Raw genomic sequence first — 20,568 nt, 5'->3', positions numbered from 1 at the left:
GTGAATCGAATTTCAGAATCACGAGAAATACGTTTCTTTGTTTTTATGTTATCTCAAAAATGAACCAAGGTGGCACTGTCGCAAAACCGGACGAAAATTGGACAGGTCAAATTCGAATGATGTTATAACTGACAATCGTACCTTTCTAAATGCTAGACTTTAGACCAAGTTACCAACCAAATAATACAAAGAAAATGTACTGAAGTTCTTATTTCAGAATGAAGACATTTCTGAATAGTAGGTATTACCAAAAAACGAAGCTCACGTAGCACGTTTCATAAGATTACCAGATTTAATAGAACAGCATCGGCACGCGAAATGGCAGAAAAAGATATTCAACTTTGAAAGTAAAAAGTGAGGTTATGTTGCATGATTTGCGTATGATTTTCAGGAGAATTGTACCAGTTACATTGTTTGAAGATAATCAAATAGTTTCTGAATGAGTCTTACATGTTAAGAAACTAAATGATTAAGCATTATCCAGCTATTTTATGTTTAAAAAACTTGTTGTGGCGTCCATAAAATTTTCCATCTTCTAACGGTCGTGTCACCTTAACTTTATTTTTCCGGATTGTATTGCCAATTTTACGTTCCTTTTAAGATCTTTGCTTCAGATGTGTTTTATCTTGACAACTTTGATGATCCGCTGGTCGCGCGATACCTGATCACGAAAATTCGGTCAAATTACGTCCACGAATGGCAGAGCATTGAATACTTTTACAAAATTCCTTCATCGTTAGAAACAGTTTATATCCGATTTGTGAGATAGGTACGTATTTCGCTACGTGATTCGTCCTTGATTTTCTTCACCCTTTTCGCCCAGCAATGTAAAAAATGAATCAGGTGTTTTGGAATTCGGAAATAATTTATTTAATGATTGGAAATTGAAGTACCTAGCCATGCAATTTTGTACATGCATAACAAAGATTCACAGCGGGAAATTTTCAATATCAATTATATCTCAAGAACAAGGACGAAGCTATTCTTGAAACTATGTAGACAATTTTTTGCATGTCTCATGAGACGAGGAGCATTTTTAATCTTGTGTCAAGGGCATAATATTTACATCTGTCGTATATTTATTTACTCACATTGATATTGTGTATGAGGTTTGAAAGTCGAAAGTGAAATTGATCGAGTCAAAGTTGAATCATTTTTTGAACGTAAAAAGTGACAAGTTTGTCCTGTTTCGATGAACTACAACTCGTGCTGTCCGTATTTAAATGAAGCCTCCGCAAATCGTCCTACACGGTAGCTATTTTAAATGTCATCATGATTCCGGGAGCATTAATATACAGAGAAAAAAAAATGTAGTCGAATATTCTGCGAATTTATGTCCAGCTAACGTTTTTCATTTCATTGCAGCAGTGACTGCTTTCCAATAATTCGAGCCAATCGGGAATGCCTGGGGGTATATTGCATATCACGTGACGTTAAAACTTTGATTAAGCATGGAGTAATAATTCATCGAAAAATGATTCGAACAAATGTGACCCAAGTGTGCAATCAACTTGCTATAGCCAATTTTCCTCCTATACTTATACCTACGCCTCGCCTAAATTAAAACCAATCGAACCAATCCAGTTTTATTTTCATTCACTTTCTGCACAGCTGTTCACGCGGGCTGCCTGACCTTGTCGCAAATAAATACAGCCCATGAAACCCCGAGTCGAACACACTCAAAATGCGAAAAATCACTTTTCCCAAACGTTCGTGGAAAAAATTGCCGATTGTCTGTTAAAAAAGTTCGACCTTGGCGTATCATTAACAGATTGCTTTCACGGACCGTTAAAAAGAGTCATTTTCAAATTAGCAAATTGTACAATCCGTTCTCCAGAATTGTTATCCAAAAGAGGGACCCCAAAATCGGCCCCTATTTTTGAGCCCAGTATAACTTCTGAACCAAAAGAGATAAATGAACGAAACAAGATTCAAAATAATCGTTATTTCATGCTGTATCCGGGTTTTTTTTTTGTCAGTTTGACCCCTATCAACCCCTAAAAATGGAAAAACTACCCTTATAATGGGGTGTGAAGTTTTAAATGACTAAGAGCGTAGATAAAGTATTTTTGAATTATTTATTACCTACGTCAGTTATACTAACTCATCATCACTCCAAATCCTAAAAGCTCAAAAACTATCCTTATCAGGGGGTGGAAAGCAATTCATGACCAACAACATTTGTGATATAGTATTAAATTGTAATCGCATACCAGAGAGGTAGATGAAATACTTTTCAATTATTTTTCATGTGCATTATTTTCATCCCTCTCTAGGGGTAGTTTCTTAATTTTTAAGAGTTGAGGCGCATTGAGTAAGTATAACAATGTGGGTATAATACTGTAAGGATAAAAAAATATTCAATACTTTTTTCTATATTTTTTAGACATACTGTACTTTCCACCCCTTAATAGGGGCAGTTTTTTATTTTCAAGTGTTGGGGCGTGTCGACGTGTAATAAGTTAGTTACTATATTATAATGATAGAATACAATTTAATACTATATCATAAATGTTTTTGGTCATGAATTGCTTTCCACCCCCTGATAAGGGTAGTTTTTGAATTTTTAGTGTTTGGAGTGATGATAAGTTAGTATAACTGACGTAGGTGATAAATAATTAAAAAATACTTTATCTACGCTCTTAGTCATTTAAAACTTCACACCCCATTATAGGGGTAGTTTCTCCATTTTTAAGGGTTGATAGGGGGTAAACTTACAGAAAACACGGATACAGCATGGAATAACGATTATTTTGAATCTTGTTTCGTTAATTTATCTCTTTTGGATTTTAGGGTCGCTCTTTCAAACGCTGCTGATGATTAAGAAGACTCAGGATTTCCAGTAACGAAGCAACTGTATCACGAATTGAACAACTGTCCAATATTTTCCAAATTTCAAACCACGAAATCAGGATAAAACCGAGATCTTCCAGCCGCATAATTTCTGGTTATTGCACGGAAGGAAAAGATTATTTGAGTCAAATGACTGATATTCGCTCGATTCAACTCAATGCTGGGATAAAATACTTTTGTCGGGCGAAATACTTGTGCAAACTTGACGTAGAATTAAAACGAGTCTTTGAAAATTTACTTGAGACCACGACACGGCTCTGTTCAAAAGCGAATGGGTGACAATCGCGTTAAAATCGCGAATAAGCTAAATTTTTGAAAATCCCCAGCGCTACAGGTCTGCAAGGATGGAAATGGAAGTGGCGAACATAACTTTCTCAAGTCCCACGCTTTGCGTGGAGGGAGGACGTGACCGTGGAGTGGGCAGGTATATTTATAACCTTGCGGTTTATTCGAACGTCTACCCATATTCATCTTAAGCAAACCTTTCGGCTCCTCTTATCGGAGAATCCGTTCTACTCAGTGGTAGGCTTTATTTTTTTTTTTTTTTTTTCTCCATATCCTTCTCGTCGGTTCACCCTTATCCTCATCATCGTTCGTGCTCGCTCTCGAGGATTCGTGTCTGAATGTCTCGAGGGGATATTTTGAATAGCTCTCAAATTATTCTGTTCTTCTGACTCCGGAGGATCATGTAAAATTCGGTATATATCTTTTCCACTTCTTCCTCTCAATTCGCATTATCGAATTCCATCGGTCGTTGGGATTCCTATGTCTAATTTATTTCCTCCTTTTCGGATTATCTTCTATAAAAATCCAAACCTCATCGAAGATTCTTTGCTAATTCAAGAATCCATTGACGAAATTCAAATGAAAAATTGAAGCCAGTTAGCGAATATGAACAAACCAGACCAATCACAAATGTCAATTGCTCACTCGAAATTAGTATAATTTAATTGGATCTATCTTCATTTTTATATAATTCATAAAATACATGCAAGAATTTATTTCAACCAAAGTTTTCAAAACGTATTCAAAATATGTTATAACTGTAGATTCGGATTTCACTTGGTTCAAGTTTTCGCAGGTCGAAATGGCAGTAACAAGGAGAGATAACGATACTTTCTAAATATGAATCAGTTAGATCCAATTAAATGAATAAACTATAATTAGACTGATTCATTTTAATCTTGCATTTGATCACAAGAATAATATGGCAACAGTAAGTTTTATAACTTTAATAACTTCGTTTAAATTGCGGTGATTGAATTCTAAGTGTCCGAAACAAACCGATTTATTCTAATTTCTGTGGAACATAAAATTAAATACAATCAATAAATTACTCGTTTACATGAAATTCTGAACGCCGGTATTAGTTCTGGGATAATTTGACATTAAAATTTGTTCAGGATAAGAACTTGGAATTAAATACCTTCGTTTTTATTATACCACAGTTTTCTTTCATCGAGTTTCTTTTTATCTACTTATCGACAGGCAAGATTTCGTGAAATAACTTGACATTCTGCTGATCATGGCATATCCCAGAAACCCTTTAACCACGAAATGAGATTCTGATGGCGATTATAGACGCCACTTTGATAAGACGATGTTTGGAGAATTAACCGGCGGCGTCGCATCAAATATTGAGTCATCTGAGAAATAAGGCCGCTTATGGTAATGAAAAGGTTGGTTGACTCAAAAATTGATACTCTTTAATAACTTTACCACGAGATGGTCGCGCATAAATTATCAAATCTGTTAGCTGTGCGAAGATCTCTTTGATAATAAAGAAATAGAAAATAATGAAATTGTAAACAAGTACTTACATATCGATGGTTTATTGCAAATTGCCTTAAAATGGTTAAAAATTTGGTAGATTCGCTCGTTTCACTTTATCATTGGTCATTTTATTCGGAATTTCTAATTTCTACATATAGTCGCGTAAACAGATTTTTTAATACATAAGGCAATTGAGTATTGCTATTTTAAAATTATAAATAATATCCGTGAAATGTTGTCAAATTGAATATGTAACGGTGCCAAGGTGATTTTTAAAAGAAGTATTTCGGTGCAGAATATGTTGAAAATTTTTTTATTGTAAATTTATGCAAAATCTGGATTTTAAAATTAAATGAAAACAATAAAAGACTGTATAGTATCTGCAACTAGAAATTTCTCCCGGTCCGCTGACGAAAGTTTCGGTGTTGGTTGCCCATTGAAACTGACGCTATATGCGATAACCGAAGTTATTCCGCATCCATTCGGCGAATTATAACTTCTATTATCCGAACTGGTAACCGCAGATGCTCCAGTCTTGACGTCGTCACGTGAACTGCAGGAAGTCGACGTGGGTTTCGTAGAGTTTCCAACGTTGCAGCGCTAGCTCAAGACGTACAACTTTCCGAAGCTATTCCACGTATCTGATCAGTATCAGAATTAACTTTGCTGGACTTCGACTTTATTTGTAACCAATCGCTAACTATCAGGCTCATGGATACTTCGGGGTGTGTAACATGAGAAATATCCGGTACAAGGTAGCTAGAGCCATGATCATGTCGTCGAAGCATTTGTGTTAAGGTTGTGTACCTGGTACTCCCACCCTTACCGACCGAGCAGAATCACCATTTTTCTTTCAAAATTGAATGAACGAACGAACGGAAACGGATACTTTGCGCGATTTCGGCAAGAATGAGGAGTAAGATGAGCCATCGTGAGACTGTTTTCGTGCAATATTGAGGTCGCTTTGGTAAATAAAAGATGATCTGACGACTCTAGAGTTACATACATCATTTTGCGTGTAAAATTCATTTTATTCGATAGTTAAAGAAATATAATGTCATCTTGGCTTTGAAAAAGTTGTAAGAAAAGGAATAAAAATAAGAAAAGGCGCCTTTTCTCTGACATTCAACATTGCAGTGAACACTTCATACAATAAACGAAGTGTGCTTCGTTCGACTGACTTCAGGTTCACAATCCCATTAAAATAAGAGCAATTTATTTATCTCAACTGCAGGTTGAAAGACGAATTTGATATCTATCAAATAGTATCTTCAATTACACTTCGACACTTGATTAGTAAAATTTCATCGAAAAGATAAGAACGCGCTATAATGCCATCACACTGCGCACAAATGTGACTTGCAGAATTAGTCACGAGTGTCTCAATCCGTTAACAAATTTCGCTAATTCACTAAATTTACATAATCTGCACTGCACCCAATGTACAATTTTTTTACCCAGTCACGAAATACGTGCAGACCACACCGTTGGCAATAATTTCTCTCTTCCAAAACATATTTTTTCCATTTTTGCATCGCTTGTTTCCGTTTTTCTCAACTCCATTTGCCACACATATTCATCAAAGTGTGTTCATTTTTACAGCTGTTATAAAGTTTTTGATTCAGGATCCATTAGGGTTTTCATACATCGTTTATTTCTCAGAATTATTGTTCAATGGAACTTTCAATGCAGATAAAGTTGATGGTATCCATAAAAGAGTCTTGTCGGTTATGTTAAACTCTCAACGCTGTGGAAGTCTGTGAGTTTCTCAAACGGAGAGTTCTGCGATCAACATCTTGAGTGTTATGATTTCTTCAGCCAACGCCCTGAGCGTCGTGAAAAATCTAAAAAAGGTTGTGCCAAAAGTACTTCAAATAAACAAGTTACTGAATTTCTACGAACAGCGGTGAAAGCAAAATTTAGGTACAAATTCCGAATTGAAAAAATCCGATCTAATATCTACGTTCTAACAGTTCAAAAAAATGTTTCATCTGTTAAATTCTCTGCAAATTACTTGCAGGATCAAGTTCACATCATTAAATGCGATTGAATGGAATTATTTTGAATAATATGACATTTTACCAACCTTACCGACGCAAGAAATGTTCGAATTCCAAGAGCGACTTTTCGAAACTTGATAGAAAGAAATCGTTCCGCGAGAAGGATATAGTTTTGTTATATTATACAAGTTCTTCAGGTGTAAACGAAATGAAAATATTTCTTCCAAACGGAAGATTCTAATCGCCACAAGGGAAAAGTATTACCACATAAATAAATAGTATTGAGAAAAGAGGAAATCCACAGCGGCAAAACTGCCTCGAGGCAGAAGTTTCCTACGTTATCAAGCGAGGGAAAAGAAAGTTCCGAGAAAAGGATGCAGGCTGTATAGTTCACGTATAGCTTCATATAACGTATACCCATGTGGCGAAAAGTTTTGTGTTCCGGTTTCCGAGTTCATCACTGTGTTGGATCCACTCGTTGATTTAGGGTCATGTAGTATTCCTACCCTTACCGACCGAGCAAACTCACCATTTTCCTTCCTACATTAAATAAACAAACGAACGGAGAGGGTTAAAATTTCGACGGTACGTCGCTCTTTTCGTTCGTTCGTTTATTTAATATAGGAAGAAAAAGGGCGAGTTCACTCGGTCGGTAAGGATGGAAATACTACATGACCTTAAGAGAAGTACGCGTGACGCCAGTATAGTATTACAAACATCCCGAGCTTACTTTAATCACGATATTGATCGACTTCTCGTTTTCGCGACTTGAATAACAGATAAAAAATAGTTAAATATGACAATGTATGGTGCATTACATGTAACAATTACTGACTTCGGCTTTTTTTTACACATCTGACAGACCAGATAATTGGAAGCAACTTTTTCTAGTTGTCCACGGTCCCAATTTTTTTCTCCCCCATGAAAATCCACACTGCAGTTAGCACGGAAGAATCAGGAGTTAATGAGGGCGATTAATCACTCCGGGGCAGAACAGTCGCATCTATTCATCTCTGTCTACGGGTCATCCCTCGAGTTTCACCCGCACCAATTTCTTATTGGACCGAATTCATCCAAACTCGACTTGGAAGACGAATTCAACGAACGATACGACGAACTCTAGGAAGAAATCGTACAAAGAATAGAACACGATGCCAAACCGAGCTTCGATTTCCAAGCTGATTCCACTTCTCGTTCCAGTTGAGAAGGAACGAGAGAGAAAGAAAATATGTCGGAGGTAACGACAATTTGATACGTTTTCTTCGAGTACATTTTATCCGAAGTCATTTCCTGGTTATCATGCAGTTTTGAGACTGAATCAACTTCAATGCGTCATGCTTGGAAATCAATATTGACTACAACGCGTGATGGGGTAGAATGTAAATTGAAACCTGCCTTCCCGTGTCATTGCCACAACAATAATTAGCGCTTATTTGCAGAAAGAATGGACGCTTTGGCCATAAAATTATTTACAATCTATTGAGGTCAATTCGGAAAACCAACGTTATACAGTATTAGATTGACACCAAGTTATAAAGATGTGTAACAGTCTCTACGCTGAGAAAAATTTCATTTGTTACAGTAACTCGAAAAATTCAGTCAGACAGGTATCGTTAAAAAAAACTGTTTGAATATTGTTGGAATTACGAAAAACGAGGTACGCGTAACCATTTTGCGCTATCGTCGATTCTTTTTTGATAATTGCAACGCAAAATCAGTTTCTTCGGTTTACTCTACTTTTTTAGCTAAGCAAGGCTTTAACACTCAATTTATTTTTGCACAAGCAATAAACTTTCGCAACAGTTGCAAGAAAATATAGCAACAGTGATCGTAATGAGAAAGAATAGTAACGGATTCTAGACTTTTTGGCAACAGCTAAAAAACTAATTTTCACATTCTACCTGGAACTATATTTTTCGATTGTGGTAAGAAATGAAAATAGTTAACGACTGAGCGGTAACCGGAACTAAAAATTTCTCTCGGTCTAACAGGATAAATTATCCAAGAATATTCATCTCCAAAGTTGTTGCCTTCGAAAAGTTGACCCGTTTCGAGATAAGGTAAGTTTACCAGTCATTGACACGTTTAGACCCAATTACTGACACTTTTATTTTCCAAAATTATAAATTAGCAGCACAAATTGTGAATTTCTCGATGGCTAAAATAAATTGCTACAGAGCGTTGGACACGAAAAAATTTATTTTTTGGTAATTTGAGAGCTAAGGATCAAACAGATACAATCGAAAAAGGTCAATAACGGCTACACTCACCTTTATCGAGGGCAGGGCAAAATATGTTGCTCAGCAAAATGTTTGCCATTATTGTCAATAGCAATGCTTTCTAATGACTGATTCCATTAAAAAATTGTGTAAACGAAGCTTGATTTATATACTTTTGAGTGAAATAAGCCCGACTTGAATCAAATAAATTGATTTTTGGAATTCATGCTGGATCGGCCTCCACTGACGTTGTTAGTTTCTCTACACGAACGAATTATAGCTACACTTATATCGTTAAAAGTTGTCGTTTAAGGCGTCGCGACAACGGTCAGAAGTACGAAATTACGACGGTAAGTCTTGAGCGACGAAAAAATGGCGGATGTTATTCATGAGAGCGAGATTCTGTATTCAAAGTTGCTTTGTACGTATAACGTCAAAAAGTTATAATATAATATCACATTATTCGAATAATAATGGACAATATTTTGAAACTTTCCTCGACCGTGATCGTTCATTTTAATTGTTCTTCCGGCTTTAATTAGCTGAGTAATTATCATGAAAATCTGAACTAGCACCTGTTACTCGATTCGCCTTTCTACACAGCAGATAGGACGAATTATTCCATGCGCCAAGATCTCGCACGAACTTGTTAGATAATATCGCGTGGGTGCGTTCAACTTGAATATATCCTATTTCGAGACGGCGGAAGGAACTGTTCCCTGAATTATTCCTCGCCATAACTTGGATCAGGGAACACGGAGAGACGTACGTTAGACTCCTTTGGTTTTGGTAGCCGTGTTGGCTACAAACCAAGGAAATCCGCGAGCTAGGATTCCCATTTTCCTGTTACTCTTCCTTAGTCTGGGCTGAATTGGGAGTACAGTTTCTACTCATATCCATTCGCACGGGACTGACGTACAAAGTAAGAGTTCTGAACTGAGTTGTTAAGCTTAAGACGGAACGACAGGATTCAAATCCCTGCATTTCAATCATAGGAAAAAAATGATGATTTTGATATGATAAAATGATGATGAGGATCGAGAAACAGACAAGCAAGAATACAGGATAAGAAAAACAGATAGAAGGACTCTTCACCGAGTGCATAATATATGTTTATTAACGGATGGTTAAACTGTATCGTTGAAATGAAAAGTTACGTGTTGAAAAATCTTTAACAGTGTCATTTGTGCCAATGAAGGTTAGTGTGAATGAAATGAAATTTGCAATGCAAATGCGAATAACACAAGCTAAGACATCGATAACTTGAGAAAAAGTTTTATAATTAGAAAATTAAAAACAATTGAACTCAGGTATTTTGTTTCATTCAATTTTGATGGTTTTCGGCTTATTTATACCGGCTAGACCCCCAAAAATTCTCTAATAATATTCAAGCAATTTTACGTTACATAGAGAACTGTTTTATTGTTCTCATTTAACGGGATTGGTCAGATTTTCTGCTCTAGATTTTCGAGTTGACTTTAAATAGCTGCGACTAATAGGGTGAGGTTCGTAAATCACCAATGATTATAGAGTTCAATGACAATGATTTTATTTTCATTTTAAGTTTTGAAATTTAAGTTTGACGGTCTATAATTGTTCCAGCAGTCACTCATTCCGTTGGAAACGTACTTTTGAACACTTTCACTTCAATGACATGAAAACCGTTCGCACAATTTTGGTCAAGTTTGATACGCAATCTATTACGATACGCAGTTTCCGCTGAAACTAAAATCAATTATGTCCAAACTCGGCTCTATGAGTTACGAATCAAAGTTGTTGGAATTTGATGAAATTTCTAAACAAGTATTAAAAAAATTAAGACCGGGCCACAATGAGCTCAAAGTTTTTTGCTCTGACGATAACTACGAGTAAAATTTTTAACACAACATCGTAATGACGAATTTTATTACCTGTTAAAAATGACATAATACTTGAGCAATTATAGACCATTTTCAAAAATCGAATCTTAAAATGACGATTCAACTTTCAAATTTAACCACGTAATCGTTGGTTATTCGCAAACCTTTGCATATTCAAAGCCAACTTCAAAATCAAGCGTGGAATCGCGACCTCCAATCGATACAACTTCATCAACGTCGGAGATAACCGTTTGTAAAATTTTTTTTTGTCGCTATCAGTGGAGATCTCCATGATTAACAAAATGAGCCCACAAACATTCGTTTTGTGTACAAAAATTCAGGGCTTAATTATTCCGAACGTTCTGGCGAAGCATTTGTTTTAAATTGTCGATATCTGACCGTAAGTTTAGCTTATTCGAATTTATTTCGGTTCATTTTTCACGCGCAGTGGAAATTATGTTGTTTTATTGGCATTCACTGATAACTGTGCTAGGAAATTTTTTTGGACATTTTCCAAACGCTATTTTCTTGTTCCTTAGTTTTTGACCGGGGTGATACGGTAATTCTTGCGATACACAGTGTTTTGTGAAAATAATTTAATTTCAACCTATGATTGACGAGCTGTCATGGCTCAGAGATGTCAGTTTTATACCAAATAGTAACCAATCACCGTGAAGTAAATTTGGCAAGTTTGGATTAAAAAGACACAAAAATCTATAGCAAAATGTAATCAGACGCACGGTTAATAGCATAGTTTGGGTCACCAAGTACTGATTAAGCATTGAATTTCATTATTCGACTGTGACTCTGTCGCTAGTTTTATCGTCACACAAACCGAGAAAAGGACTATACTTGAAGAATAAATGATTCATGTTTTTCTGACCCTTTGTAAATATCGGGAATTCCCATGGAGTCGAATGTCCGGTGAGTGAACGATGCAGGAAGGATTCGACTTTGGAACTTTGCCAAGTTATAATTAATTTGTATATTTACTTTGAAGGATATTGAAAGACAATTTTGATGTTTATTTAGATGAATTTATTCGGTCAATATCGACTTGGTTAAACTTGGCGGTTACTGAACTGATATTTGAGTATTGGAACTAGAAAATTGGTTGATTACTTGGGCAGAGCGACTTTTTGGAGAATAAAATGGAAAAGTTGAACGCCTAACAAGAGATGAGAAATGTGAAAGAGTAAATGGACCGTGCTGAGAGATAGTGTCTGCAGTCACGAACAAAGAGATCCTGTCCTAGATTCTGTGACCGTATTTATGGGGACCGGTTGTCGCACAAAATAATCCCTTCCTTGATTTTTTCTACTTAGCAAATACACGGAGGGAAAGGATTATTCAAGTGAAGTTGGATTCGTTTGATTCAATTAAATGCTAAAAGTCAAATGCGGCAAACGCGATACTTACTTAATTCAACGAAGTACTTTTGTCGGACGAAATACTTGTGACAACTTAATATAGAATCGAATCAAGACTTTCAATGATCAAACTATCAATTTATTCAAGATAACACGGCGTGGGTTTCTTGCGTTAACGTGAATTTCGTAACAAGAAGATTGTGTGATTGAAATGACCAAATCTGTTATTGAACGTACACCTCAATCGTTTTGTTTTCAAAATATGAGATTGTTGTACCAAAACAAATTGAGCTTGTTCTAATACATTTTGAATCAAGGGAGTTCAATGGTTTCAAGTATGTAGTAAAATTTGTTGTTACAAAAATCTCTTGCATCGACCGAACATTAAAGTTAGTCAAGCGCACATCACTTATTCTTCGTTGATTTGTCGTCAATATCATTTTGAGGATTTGAAACTTGGTATTGTGCTATCTGTCATTTGCAAAATGTCCGACGACAAATTTATCTCACCTTATCCGTATCCGACTTACCAGCGGACTATCCGGCCTTACAAATATCTCTGACGCTACTTTCTTAGCGAGAGATTTCACCGCCTGGTGGCCGTTTACAGTACTAGCACACGGATGTTGACGATGAATGTATTCTCCACTTGTTACAAAGCACGCGGTGTTTCTTTTACCTCGTGAACAAATCAGTGCAACTGCTTCAACCATTTATGCCAATCTAATTTCGGTTAAATCAACAAAGTATGGCAATCGACAAATGTATATTTTCTGTTTCAAAGTACTTGATTGATTCTGTTCAGTACGATGTTCTTACCGACCCAAAACGGTCTTGATATATTTATTAGATTTCTTTCACTGCCATTAATTTTTTAGAAAAATCGAAGAACCAATTCCGGAAAAGCCATTATCAAAAGTCTGAAAAAATTCATATCAACGGAATCTCAGTATTTACTATTTTTTTTTCACAAGTCTTTAGTTTTTCGGGTCGGAATTCGAGTTATTGTTTATTTTTTTATTTTTTTTTTTTCTTTTGATCACGTGATTGAACTTCTAGTTAGTGCATTTTACCGTAGTATTCCGTCTAGGGATATTTTAAATAGCCAATTAACTTGTTCGGTATCTTCTGGTCAGAAAATTTTCACACTTGAAGTTGGGTTAGTTAGTATCAGCGATGTAAAATAGTAATAAAGAATAACAAGTATCGTTATTCCGGTCGTATGTTACAAGCTGGTCACTCTACCCGGCCTTAAAGAGGATCGGTCGCGATTTGGCGATAGCGGGATCCCGGCTGTCGCGAGCTTTGTTTCCCTCGAAACCCTCGGATGGAATACATCAGTCGGGTGTTCCTCTAGTCCCAAGAATCGTCTGCGCCCGTCGCGATTTCACGACTAATCCTATCTCCGTTTATCCTACAAGTGCAAGCAGCTGAAACTAGACGTACATACGTCGGAAGATTATTCCAGCACGTCGTGGTGATTTATATTGGCTGCACTGCACTGCCACGAATCGGATTTTTACACTGCAGCTAATTTAACGATCACCGAATGCTGTATCTTGTACTCGAGTCCCAATAAAAAGAAAGTCCTACCAATCACCGCCGTTAAATATCGACTTATTGCGGAAATATTGAAATACAATCGATGAAGTCGTAATCAATATGTATGTAACGGGTCAGTTTTTGCAAACTTTTTTTTTTCTCTTAAAACATAGTTTTTAGCCTCAAACGAAGCAGAATTCTGAAAGTTAAATCGTCCGGTTTGAATTTTGGAAATACTCTTAGAATTTTACTACCGATTTCCAGTTTCACGAGTCTTCGTTTGAGGCTAAAAACTAACTTTTCGAATGAAGCGTAAGAAGAAACAAAAACAAGTTGAAAAAAACGACTTAGTATAAATGTACCAATTCATCTTCGCGCTTATCATCTAAATCAAAAATCCTGTAGATCAGAGATTTTTTCACCTCGCCGTTTTCGAGATCATCACTCAAAAACTAGAGATTTCTTAAAATGAGAAAAATTCTCTTTTTTTTAAGTCATTTTTGACTGTGCATATCTGTTTTTTACGTAAGAAAAAATGTAAAAACTCATGATCCGTTGGATTAATTTAAAAAAATGGGTGAGTAAGCGCCAATCTATTGGAGTAGCTTCACTCGAGACACGATTAAATCTGTTTCAGACTAGCATGAATCATACCTATAATATATTAAGTAGCAGCTCAAATAGTTTATAGTGTATATACATATAGGTATGTGTGAAGAAATATGATTCTCTTCGATTAACGACTAGAAATTGACTCGGTTTTTCAATAGCTCATTTTATTCAAAATACTGTTTTAGTATATTACACAGTATAACTGAAATAGGTTTTCTTCAGCTTCTGTAGTTAATTCATCATTGACATGTGCTGATCGTAATCCATTTCGGTGCAATGTTGTAAAATTAAATATTCAACGTTGTCCGCATGAGAAGATAAAGCGTTTTACCGACTTTAAAGAAACTAATGAGTAAAGCAGAACGAATCTACTAGATTTGAAGATAAATCTAGTATCGGTATTTCATTTTTTTTTTTTTTTTTTTAAGCTTCATCTTTTTGACAGTTGCAGTCTTTTTTATTTTTGTTTTATTCAAAAAGATCTTCCTAGCTTACCAATATGATTATTCGATGTATATCTAGTAATTATCTACTCATTGTACGACTATCTCATAATGAGATTAATAAATCGTATCGATTTTCGACCAACAAACTTCAATGCAATATCCTCTCTAATAACCGAAACGAAACTCAAAAACTGGAGATTTACAAAGAAACTCAGATTTGATTTCACAACATTTTTCCAGGATAAAACAATTATACGATGATATGATTGAGATATCGATTAAGTGTGTCGGAAGACATCTTCGAAGGGAATTTCAAAAGATTGTATAACTATAATGAGAAACTGTAAAAAGACGTCGACGCTCGACGGGAAAATTAGTTTACGTTATCAATATTTTTACGCTTTGGCGCGGTTCTATCCTGAGAATGAGGAAAAATGTCTGGATTGGAATCTACTGTAACTAAAGGGGGTATGTCTACAACTGATCTAACGTAATTGTAAAAGTATGTTTGAATGAAAAAACTTCAGAACCTTTCCTGATTTACGAGAAAGTAGCTAATATCAAGAAAAGTAGATAATTCAATTATGATCGAAATAAACTGTGATTTCTTGAAATCGGATATACGGTAGAGCTTTCTTATTGAAAGAAAGTAGAACAATATTGTGTCTAAAACGTTGTTGATAATTGAACTTTTCCATGGAAAACGAATGTATTTTTCCCACTTCTCTATACCGAAGGAACGTTTTTTCGTCTTGACTCAATTTTATTAACCTCAATTATACTTGTTCACACTTTCTTTTTTGGGAAAAATATTCCAAAAATTCCATGAAGTTAGGTTTTTTTTTTTTTGAACTCGCATTTGTAGTTTCATTTGGAGTGTAACTCCCGTTTAACCCGATACCTGGTATCTTATTCTTGATTCTAAAAATCCTATGCAAAAGTGATTTCTTAGTTTCATTGAACATTAATCAGAGTGAGACTCGAGAATAAATACAAACGGAAAGAGACAACGGAAAGCGATACCGAAGTCACATAAATAAGAAGAAGAAATGGTTTCGTGGTCAAAAAAAAAAAATCAACACGGAACGTTAACTACCTACATTTCATAAAGAAATTGTTTGTTTAATTTTATAAGACATATTTTTTAGTTCATTGTAATGAAACGGTGGTTTTTTTCACAACCGTTATGCTTTTTTTATGCCTACGCCTTGTATTTTTGTATTCATCAGACTCGAAAACATAACATATGCCAAAAACATCCAATGAAACTGAAATGAAATATTTTTTTCCAGACCTGTGTTATTATTTCTTCACGTTCTCGTCGACTAATGCACGGTCGACTCATTAACCCTGAGGAAACGTAGATTATTCGTTCCCGGCAAGAGTTCGGTCTTATTGTAATATGGGTGCCAAGTCTCGTCCAAGGCGGTCGGCTTCCTTCGGTTCAAGCCTAAGACAATAGACTACCCGAGAACAGCACGGGCAGGGTTCGTGAAAACTTTCCATTCAACCAGCGGGACAATCCAACGTCCACAGGTTCCAGCCCCCGATATCTTTAGCCGACGTAGATACGGTTTAATTCATTAGGGGATGCTTCCAGCTGGCTAACTAGCGTTAATGAAATGTTGCTTCGCCACTCTCCCACTTTGCGCGAACGGAACTTTCCAACAAAGCTTCAACGAAGCTCGAGTTGCTCCAGATACATTTGAACACTTGAATCTTGCTGTCGATTGTCTCTTCTCATTCAATTTGCCCAGACGGAAGTTAACGCGAATGTGTGTTCAACCTGTCATCTCGTTATACCGAGAGGAACTGTACTTCGTAAAGTATTCCGTGGTGTTATACACCGTGTGAAAGTGGCGTGCGCTGATTGAAATTACAATTCTTACAAAATTAATACAGAGATTACAACGGCTGCAATGAGACTGCGGAAGGTTGTAGCGAGATTACACGCTTTAAGAAATAATTTCTATGATTACGTAAATTACAAAGAAATTACAAAGAATTGATGCATGCGTCAAAGATTACAGAGATTACAAAAAGATTGCTGAAATTACCGTGAAATACTGCATAGATCACTTAAGATTGTAAGGTAAGAAGGTCACAAATGATTACAAACATTACAAGTGATCGCAAATATGACAAAGGATCACAAGAGATAAAACAGATTTCGTATCAGATTATGTACATACGTCGAATTACAACAATTACACAGGTCAACAAAGGAAAAAAAAATAATTTTCTGAGGTTCTATTAGTATCGAAAAATTTTCATTCTATGCATCAAATAATAATCAAAACCTTTATTTATAACTTATAAAGTTTGTTTGTAAAAAAGGATAACGTTTTTTTCCAAAATGTGACGGACTTTATCGTTATTAACGTTATCAGGGACAGTATAATGAAATCATGATGAGAGATTAGGTACGTTTGGGGTTTGATACCAGAAAGACCATTCGAAAATAGAAGAAGTACGAGAAATATTAATTTTCTTTACTTGCCAATTCTTCTACATTTGTAGTTTGTTGTTCGTTATTACTTTCGGATAAAAGTTATTCGAATGCAAAGTCAAACTTTCTTGACAGACAGTTGCAGTTACGATAAATTAAACCACTGCATCATAACCTGTAGCAAGGCGACTCAATTCAGATAACTTCGTTATCCGAGCTCGGTCGTTTTCAAAAATAGTTCATCGTGGATGCAAAACAATAAAGTTGAAACATAGAAATGTACTTAGCCAGTAGAAGGTTTTAACAGAAATATTTTCAAGTCGTGTCGATATTTCCATAGAATAACATACCGAGGCACAATATTTATCTGTCCTTGAGTGAAACGACAAGCCCCGCTAGCTCCCATCGTACAAAATGTGTGTCGAATTTAGTACCGATTTCTGCAAAACCTGGTCCATTCAGGCCAGGTTCGTTACTTCACGGAAAATCATCAGTGAAATGGCGAAATCAGGTAGCAAAATGATTATTGGTACGGAAATTAATGAGAATTGATTAAAAACAAAGGATAGCACCGTAATTTGTTGAAAGGATGTTATTTTAATATGTCAAAAAAGACGAAAAAAAAAAAAAACACAACATTGTGGGGGCAGTTACAGAAATTTCAAGAAATTATTAGAAAAGTTTGACAAATCAAAAGTGAAGAAAAATGGGTTTAAAGTCGTACAAATGAAAAGTTTTCGACCCCCAAAAACTTTTTTAGTACCCAAATCGGCACGTACCCATTCAGAGGAGGGATGAAAGTGTACAAAAATGCAAAAAAACCAAAAATCGATCTGCCCCCTTAATGAACTCCAACTTCGGGAAACACTCGTAGTAGTCGTTGATCCTTAAGTAATAAAAGTTTATTGTTTCAGGGTCAAGATGAACGGGACAGAAGGACCTCCTGAGGGCTGAGCGCGGAACGTTAAGGCGCGGAGATGTGGCCAAGCACAGCTCTTCGAGTCTTAGACGTTTTCGTCATTTTGACCGCTATGACGACGGTCGCGTCAGGTAATACCTTTAATTAAAATATTCATTTCCGAGCCGTTTCTTTCTTTTATACCCTCTTTTTATTTCTCGGATTTTTTTAACGGTCTGGGATCTTTCTTTAATGGAAGTAAGAGAACGATTATTTATTCAAAATAAAAAGATTCCACCGCTGAGTTGAGACGTAGCTTGCAATAAATTACTCACAAGACGACGGCTCTCTTTTTTAAATAGTACAGATGCGAAAAAACTTGTTTAGAAGAATGAAAAATGTACAATGAAAAGAAGGAGTCCTTGTAGGAAGACTGAGTTATTCATCGCTATTTGTTCTATGAATGATTTTTTTTTTTCATTTCCATTATCTGTACGTCATTTTTTTCGTGGTTAATCTTTAAGAGAAATACTTTACTTTTCGAACGATCAGTTCACGGTTTTTTTTTCAAAATCCTTTACCGACAGCAGACGAAAAATCCTCGGTCGATAAAATTGATCTTTCAAATAACAATTATGTTTAGGATATGATTATGATCATCTATGACTAAATAGCTTTTCAGCATTTCTCTGAAAAGCCAAATAGGTTTTGTTATCTGTAATTGAAAAATTATGTTGTAATTTTCAAAAAGTTGCAAAAAAACATCGATGCGCTTGATTACTAATTCGTTCAATAAAAATTCTTTAAAACAACTGCTTTCATCTTCTTGGATAGTTACTCTTATTAGTATCCAATTGAAACTCTCGAGAGACTTCATGCCTAATAACTCAAAACACTAAAACTTCTGCCAAAAGATCTTGCGACAACTTCCTGATTTAATCATTCGGAATCATTGAGGTGTCAGGTTTCTCCTTGAGACTTCCTTATGCACAAAGCGAAACACAGAAACACAAACGGACCCTGAAAGATTGTTTACAAAAATGATACTAACAAACTGCCATTGCAACTTTCGATATCAATGAACTTGCAAAACTTGGTGAATGGCCAAACCATTTGGCAATCCTAAAGTTAAGTTAGGTTAGGTTAGGTTAATTATCTGGAATTATTGAAATTTCTTAGTGCACGGAATGAAACATAGAGACAGACGGACCCTAGAAGATTGTTTATAAAATTGATGCTAACAAACTACTGTCGAAACTTTCGAAATCAACAAACTTGCAAAACTTGGTCAATAGCCAAACCATTCGGTAATCGTTAGGCACAACCTCGAGGGAAATGGTCTCCCTTTTGCCCTTAAGAGAACATTTCCTCAAGTTTATGATTTTGCCTGTGGTGAAAAGAGGCCACCTGCTAGCGACGGGCAATTTACCAATTCACTTTCATTCGTGGTTTTATCACCGAAGCTAGTCGAATGTGATTCAAAATACTCGGAACACTTTTTTCTCTTCTACTTTGCCGAGTAATTTTGTTCCACGGTTTCTGTTTCTTCTCGTTTCCTTCAGTCCAGTCTCGCGTCGCGTGACTCTGGTTCTAATATATGTCTCGGCGACGAAAGTCAATTCGGTCTTCTCGCGGTGATATTGGTCCAGATCCTTACCCGCGGCGCAATCGACGACGGCTACCTATTGCCCCGTATAAACGGCTTAGTCTTTCGCTAGGGCAGGCTTAATCCTTCATTAACTAAACGAGCTCCCAGTTTCCCAAAATCTAAGCCAATAAACACAATGAGCAAACATTTTATCCCGACCTGAAAACTACCTTCTTGAGGATATGAGGCAGGAATATTGCCTTCAGGAAGGGAACTAAGCCCGTGAACAGCACACGAGCTCATGAATTATGCCACCTGATGAACTCAACAAAAGCATCGTAAATTCTAAGTGTGTGCGGCTTGCTGGGACAAGGTTGTCCTTGCTTTTGAATGTCAACTTATTTGTAATTTTTTTCTCGTGTATACATGTATCACGAATTTTCTGTAAGAAAAACAGAATTATGGTTCAATGGGTGGGTGGTGAAAATCAAAGTTTCATTTTCTTAGGTAAGGTTTAGCGACAGACTTTACATAAAATACTTTCAAGATTCTACTCAATTTGTTGAGCCATTTTTTTGGTACTATAAATTGTCAGGAATGGCAAAAAGTTGGGTGTGCCCCTTCGGACTGCAATTATCAATTCCTTACCTGTAACTGCAGCCTTACAATTATACATACAGGGTCTTCCGAGTAAGCGCAGAAAGATGTTGGGTTGCCTACCACTGAGGAAAACAAATATCGGTAAAACAGATCTACCGAGTCATAATCACTTTAGTCAAGTCAAGTCGGATAATCACTTTAACGTGACTCTGGAACGCGGTCACCGAACGCTTCGGTATAAATTGAAAACAACGGAACAACTGCTTGGCCAAATCCACACAATTTGGCAACACGGGCCGTTTCAGCTGACTCGTGATGACTTTAAATTTGCCAACTGCCGATAACTCGGTAGGTGTGTA

At 36.1% G+C, this 20,568-nt stretch overlaps 1 protein-coding gene across 12 annotated transcripts in view; it reads left to right on the top strand.

Annotated features, from left to right (window-relative positions):
- Window positions 1-20,568, top strand: part of LOC124223065 (uncharacterized) — a 313,561-nt gene that overhangs the window by 210,133 nt on the left and 82,860 nt on the right. For all 12 annotated transcript variants that reach the window (XM_046634704.1, XM_046634702.1, XM_046634703.1 and 9 more), the window contains one exon: window positions 18,038-18,173. In XM_046634704.1, coding sequence (XP_046490660.1) covers window positions 18,101-18,173 — 73 coding nt within the window. In that variant the 5' untranslated portion in view covers window positions 18,038-18,100. The remainder of the gene's footprint in view (window positions 1-18,037; window positions 18,174-20,568) is intronic.

This window comes from Neodiprion pinetum, chromosome 7 (assembly GCF_021155775.2).
Source record: "Neodiprion pinetum isolate iyNeoPine1 chromosome 7, iyNeoPine1.2, whole genome shotgun sequence".
Classification (NCBI taxonomy): Eukaryota; Metazoa; Arthropoda; class Insecta; order Hymenoptera; family Diprionidae; genus Neodiprion; species Neodiprion pinetum.
The sequence above is the reverse complement of the archived record's forward strand: the minus strand, read 5'-3'. Positions and strand labels throughout refer to the sequence as shown.